The sequence below is a fragment of the Limulus polyphemus genome, unplaced genomic scaffold (genome assembly GCF_000517525.1).
Source record: "Limulus polyphemus unplaced genomic scaffold, Limulus_polyphemus-2.1.2 Scaffold5562, whole genome shotgun sequence".
Taxonomy (NCBI): domain Eukaryota; kingdom Metazoa; phylum Arthropoda; class Merostomata; order Xiphosura; family Limulidae; genus Limulus; species Limulus polyphemus.
This window is the reverse complement of record NW_013671172.1, coordinates 1-6,972: the sequence shown is the minus strand read 5'-3', so window position 1 is coordinate 6,972 and position 6,972 is coordinate 1. Positions and strand designations below refer to the sequence as shown.

Below are 6,972 nucleotides of genomic sequence, written 5' to 3'. Positions count from 1 at the left end.
TTACTAAGTAACAATACACCCTAACAAAGGTGATGTCACTGTGAGTAGTAGTATATTGTTCATTAGTCTAACAAAGGTGAAATTGATGCCACTCTGCATCTATGAATTTCTGTTCAATAAGACTGTTGAAGCGGGTGCTATGAAACTATTGTCCTCATATCATAGATGGCTTATGGAAAGTCAGCAGGGAAAATTGTTGTGCTTTTGAGATGACAGCCTCAACAGTGTTTTGCCATGGAAACTATACTACAGCATTATTGTCAGGATGTACTGTCATTGGATAGAACATGACTGGACATGGCAACATAGACTTTAATGATGTGGTCAGGCTCCAAAATCATTTTAATATAGTGTTGTCAGTCTCTTCATAATAATACAACATGTGCATCATGAACAACTGGAGTTATGGTAATGACCGAAGTTCAAGGGGGCATCACAATTGAAGCTGTATTCTTAAAAAATGCTTAGTATTTCCATTAACCCTTACTGGACCAGGAGGAGGTTGTCCCTAATAACCCTTTATTTTTTCTTCTCACAGTGGAATTAGAAATACTTCACCAAACTGCGTGGAACCATAGGGAAATTTTTTTAAATAATATCTAGTTTATGATTTTAAAAATTTCATGTAGTTTGATTTAGTTTTCTATTTCTTAATGTCAGGAAATTTTCAGAATTTTATGAGACAGTGTTTTCAAAAACATTTAAAAAAAAATGTGTTTCAAAACTTTATTTAAAGATTTATAGATGACCTTAACGTTAAACCTGATTTGAAAATGGTGTCAGATCAGGCTAGGTAACATTGTTTTTGTTAAGAATATTCTTAGTCAAAACTCAATCTTTATATAATGTGTACCTCGTGTCATGTCACCAAATAAAATTGCCTTAACTTTCACATGGCCGGGTGGTTAGGGAGCTCGACTCACAATCTGCGGGTCGCTAGGTTTAGAAAGAATGACACACATCAAAAGAATAATAGTGGTAATATGCTATGAAGTGTTAATAGGGTTTAGTTTTAGATTTGTAGTGTTTATAAGACTAACAGAATAGGAAAATGCAGGGTCTGGTAGCATCCTGTCCCATGTATACCAGAGGTTAATCATAGTATCTCTTAACACTTCAACCTCCCACCCCAAACAAAATCTTGTCTTGCGATGCTTGGAAAATGATTTTTTTTTGTCAATAAGCCCCTGCCTCGACTCGCAATCTGTGGGTCGCGGGTTTGAATCCCGTCACACCAAACATGATCACCGTTTCAGCCATGGGGGGCATTATAATGTAACGGTCAATCCCACTATTTGTTGGTAAAAGAGTAGCCCAAGAGTTGGTGGTGTGTGGTTATGACTAGCTGCCTTCCTTCTAGTCTTTCACTGCTAAATTAGCGAGGACTAGTGCAGATAGCCCTCGTGTAGCTTTGCGAGAAATTCAAAACAAGCCAACAAACCTTACTTTCAAACAAATATAATTTAGTATTTGAAAGTTTAAAAGAAAGAGAAAAAAATATTCCAAGATCTGTGGTTTGTTTCTAAATCTTCTAACTTCACAATACATTCCATTATTACTTGCAGGATCTACATCTAGTCATCATTTTCTAAAACTGTAAGTTACCTATTTCACCCATTTATTCACTTTACAGAAATGACGTAGTCTACTCTATCCAATAGTATTTACACTTTGCCTGTAGCTATTTTCAAAGCTGTTCTTCTTTAGCAGTTGTTCTCACTGTTTATGACCTCTCAATAGACTGTCAGACAGAAAGTTATGAGAGGTGGTTAATTGTATTATCGAGGGACGATAATCTATACTTTGGAATGGACCAAAAAAAATCAGAGCTGGCAGAAATATAACTTTGAATATTTTTTTTCTATTTTTTCTTTGTGAATTGCCACAAATGATTGGTAGTAAGAAACAAATTACCTATTCTGAACTGTCATTGAGCAACAAATTGCTGAAATAAAATCAAACTAATTATTCTGAACTGTCATTGAGTAACAAATTGGTGAAATAAAATCAAACTAATTATTCTGAACTGTCATTGAGTAACAAATTGGTGAAATAAAATCAAACTAATTATTCTGAACTGTCATTGAGTAACAAATTGGTGAAATAAAATCAAACTAATTATTCTGAACTGTCATTGAGTAACAAATTGATGAAATAAAATCAAACTAATTATTTTGAACTGTCGTTGAGTAACAAATTGGTGAAATAAAATCAAACTAATTATTTTTTGTTTAGATTTTTTTTAAATCTGATAATGTAGGTGTGCATCCAACTCCTGAAAGGAATTCACTGGTCCAGAAAGGGTTAAAGTGAAAACTGGAAAAGGTTACAATGATTGATGGACACTAAAGTATTTAAGATGAGTCTTAAAAACATCTAATGACAGAGGTGTAGGAGGCAAATTAAAAGTGTAAGGGGGGCAAGATTTATTTGACCAAGTGAACTCGGGGAATGTGCACTCATTACATCTGGGATTCAGAGCTCATTGTAGGATCCTGGAAGCTGGATTAAATTTTATGCATTTTCCTGATTTCCTTGAAAGTAGTTTTCCTAATTTTGATGCATTTTTAATGAAACAGGTTGAAATGCATGTCTTCAGTGAATAGGTTGAATTGGTTTTTTTTTGCACTGAATGCAAAAGCAACTCCATTCCGTTGTAACTAAAGTAACAGTAACATTAAACCAGAGTTAATTGACATTTTATACTCGTACTGAGATGGCTGTTCACCCAGTATCCTTGTAAAGGAACAGGCTTGTGTTCAACAGCTTAATAAGAACTGGATGATACACGGTAACTTAAATTACTTGTCTCGTTTCCTGATGATACACGGTAACTTAAATTACTTGTCTCATTTCCTGATGATACACGGTAACTTAAATTACTTGTCTCATTTCCTTAACGTTACTTTTAATTGTTTTTCAGCTTTTAGGAACTAGAGCATGGTAAATTTTAAAGTTGCTTTGAATGTATTATATGTGTCAAAAAGCAAGCATTTTTGTATTTGTTTCATGAGGAAGGGATTATATTTTCAGAAAATAGGAACAGGAATGGCAAGTATTCTTGTGTTTGTCTTCATGGGGACAGGAAGCCACAGGAAAGGAAAGCTAACCTCCAGAAGTTCAAGGTACTTTTTTGTTGTTTAAAACTTATAATGTTGTTCAATTTTAAACTTATCTAGACAGATAAACTCCTCATAGTATACACATTATGGTTATTATGAATTTAGAGATTTATCAAAATAATTAACTTAAACTGAGGAATGGCACACTTAGAGAAATTTATCAAAATTATGGTTGATTTGTGTACATCTAACGTGGTTTTTCAGAAAACCTCTTTAAGCTGAGGAATATATCTTTAGATTTATCAGATTAATGATTGATTAAAGACTGAAGAATATACATCTAGAGATTTATCAGAAAAATGAGTGATTTAAACTTTAAGGAATACTCATCTAATACATATATAATGACAATTAGTAATTTGCCTAGTCAATAAAATAATGGCTTTTTAATTTTTCAGAACAGAGAGGTGAAGTTTCTCATCTGTACTGATGTTGCTGCTAGGGGTATAGATGTATCGGGGGTCCCATTTGGTAAGATGAAAAACACTGTCAATATTTGTCTCACTATGTTTTCTTGCATCCCATAGACATTTGGAAAAAGAACGAATAATGCATTATTTCTGTTGTTGAATGTCATAACCGACATTATGTTAACTCTGTAATGCATCACATTGAAATTGTTTGAGTTCTTGAAATCCAACCCGTAGATTTTTAGTTTCTGTGGGAAGTAACCATATGCTACACTCATCTATTGACCTCACTGGATTAACAAGCTTAGATCTATAATTTGGATTAAAAACTAAAACATTTAGTATACATAAGTTCATTCAAAAGTAATAGAAACTTCACTGATAGTTATCAGTAATTCAAGAAATTAGGAAGTTCACATTTTACATTCTGGTCTGTTAGTATCTATAGTGTGTTTTTCTAATTGGTTTTACAACCTTGAAACTCGTGAAAGGGAAAAGAGAAAACATAAAAAGGAGAGATATATCATGTGATATAGAAAACATAAAAAGGAGAGATATATCATGTGATATAGAAAACATAAAAAGGAGAGATATATCATGTGACATAGAAAAGCGAAAACTGAAAATTTATTTATATATTTCATTTTGAAATTAAAGCTTAGAGACTTTAAATTATACTGTTTTAATTCCAAATGTTTTAACCTTTATATAGAGGCTGGTTTAAAGTGTGCATTTAACCACCTTTTTCCAGAATGAATTCAAAATTTTATTAAACTTTATTATCAATCTATGTCAGTAAACTTGGCATTGAAACAGTTTATAATCCAATGTTTAATATTATACAAGTTTTAGTTTCTTAATTTCAACGGAGATATTTAAATAAATTCTCAGTCTTCACTTCTCTGTACCATATAACACTTCTTCACTCGAAATTGTCCATTTTAGGTTTAATTTCTACCCATGTATGATTTTCTAAATTAAGCACAACTTACGTACTTATACTATAGACATTGTAAAGTAAATTCTCTGATCTTTGTTGTTGTTTTTTCACTGAAATATAAACCAGAAAGTCAAATCCTCATGCCGTGCTTTTTCTGTTATATACTGTCTTTCTAGAGATGTCAGTAATTCTCTCGTATTTGCTATTAGATTATTTATGACCAATGTAAAGAGAAATTGATTCTACTTTACTGAATTCTTTGCAAGCCTAGATCATAAACTGACTTGTTTGGAAACATTCAGCCAACTAACAGAATTTATTTGACCCATTTACAGCTGAGTTAGAAAGTCATCTACATTATAGTAGTTTTAAGACATTGTATTTTCTGTGTATGATAATATTTTATGTTCTAAATTGCATACTTGGATTTGGAAATATTTATATTATGAAGCATTAAATAGGGTTTTGGTACAGCAGCTACATTGTCTTTCTGACAGCAAAAATACAAGAGCCCTTGTGTAAATAATAAATTTTAGTTATTGCTATGAAAGTCACTAAAATATATGGTACAAAAAATTAATAATAACTTGAGGTTAGATAAGAAAACTTAAATAAAAAAATTATGTAAAATTCTCATGATATTTTATAATCTAGCAGCGAACGCATCACATTGTGTTATGTTCTTTAACTGTTTACACAAAGCTATCCCACGGTGATAAACGGTTTTCTTTGCTTTACAGACGTACTTACTGTCTTAGTCTGAAAACTAAATGAATGCTGTTAAGAATAAGTGTGATTGTAAGTTACAATATTCAATCATTCTAGGAAGAAAGATAATTTATTTTCAACTTTTTATTTTGCCCTTCATTGCTATTTCCGCTACAGTTGGAGTAAATAAAATAGTTTTACTGGAAAAACTTAATATTCATAAAAAAAAAAGTATTTTTATTCATAACATGAAATCATATTTCACTTGGACTGATTCAGTAAAATCTTCGTAAGATCTTTACTAAAAAAATACATTAGAAAGTCTGATTTGATAGTCTTCAACTATAGTGTATAAAGTTGCATGATTGTTAGAAGATCTGACAAATTATACAAGCGTGTGTAAGCAGAGTTGACACATATTTATAATAGTTTAATTAAATTTTGAATTAAACTCTGTAAAAGGTCATGACCTGCACGAGCCAAGGGATTAAATCCATAACTGATTATTAAAATTTAAGAGATGTAAAATTTATCATTAACCGTTATTATTGTACTGTTCTGATTTTACAGTTTGTGGTTAATTTTTCATCATTATTTTTAAACTATTAATTAAAAAGTTGTTCCTGTGATTTTTTTTTTAGTCATTAATGTGACGCTACCTGATGAAAAATCCAATTACGTCCACAGGATTGGGCGAGTTGGGAGAGCTGAAAGGTATACAAGATTCTGTATGTTTCTCTTTCCTTAACCCTTTAATATTAGCCTGGTAATTCAAATGTTACATGTAATTGTTGATTGTCTCATTCGAAAACACTTTAAAATGGACCAGTTTGTAGCTTTTAAGTGTTATATTTTGTTAGAAAAAAATACTTGTACGTAACACTTCTTCATTGTTTATTGTGTTAAAAAACGAATGTGTAATCTACAAATGAAAAAATGTGTCTTCTTTTTGCTTGTACTATTTATAGTGTGTGTGTGTGTGCTAGAAGAATTGTGTGATTGGATTTATTTTTAATTTTTTTCTATTCAACTGTGATGATAAAATATTTAACTAATACACTTAGTAAACTTGGAAATAAATCAAATATTCGATTTTATAGCTATTATTCTGGCCATTCCAACTGCTGCTGTAGTTGATAAACTTGTTACATTATATTAATACCTGGTTCTCTCCCAATACGCATACTTCCACACAGCCATCGTAACAAGTGTGTTGCTACTGTAGTTGATAAACTTGTTACAGTATATTAATACCTGGTTCTCTTCCAATGCACATACTTCGACACAGCCATCGTAACAAGCGTCTTGCTGCTGTAGTTGATAAACTTGTTACAGTATATTAATACCTGGTTCTCTTCCAATGCACATACTTCACCACAGCCATCGTAACAAGTGTCTTGCTACTGTAGTTGATAAACTTGTTACAGTATAGTAATACCTGGTTCTCTTCCAATCTACATACTTCCGACACAGCCATCGTAACAAGTGTCTTGCTGCTGTAGTTGATAAACTTGTTACAGTATATTAATACCTGGTTTTCTTCCAATGCACATACTTCACCACAGCCATCGTAACAAGTGTCTTGCTACTGTAGTTGATAAACTTGTTACAGTATAGTAATACCTGGTTCTCTTCCAATCTACATACTTTGACACAGCCATCATAACAAGTGTCTTGCTGCTGTAGTTGATAAACTTGTTACAGTATATTAATACCTGGTTCTCTTCCAATCTACATACTTTGACACAGCCATCATAACAAGTGTCTTGCTGCTGTAGTTGATAAACTTGTT

General features: G+C 31.9%; 1 protein-coding gene across 1 annotated transcript in view; it reads left to right on the top strand.

Annotated features, from left to right (window-relative positions):
* LOC106472728 (ATP-dependent RNA helicase Ddx1-like) overlaps window positions 1-5,928 on the top strand; it is a 47,956-nt gene extending 42,028 nt beyond the window's left edge. The window contains 3 exon segments of the mRNA XM_022401274.1: window positions 3,034-3,125; window positions 3,521-3,593; window positions 5,822-5,928. Of these exon segments, the coding sequence (XP_022256982.1) occupies window positions 3,034-3,125; window positions 3,521-3,593; window positions 5,822-5,928 (272 nt within the window).
* The last annotated feature ends 1,044 nt before the right edge of the window (window positions 5,929-6,972 follow it).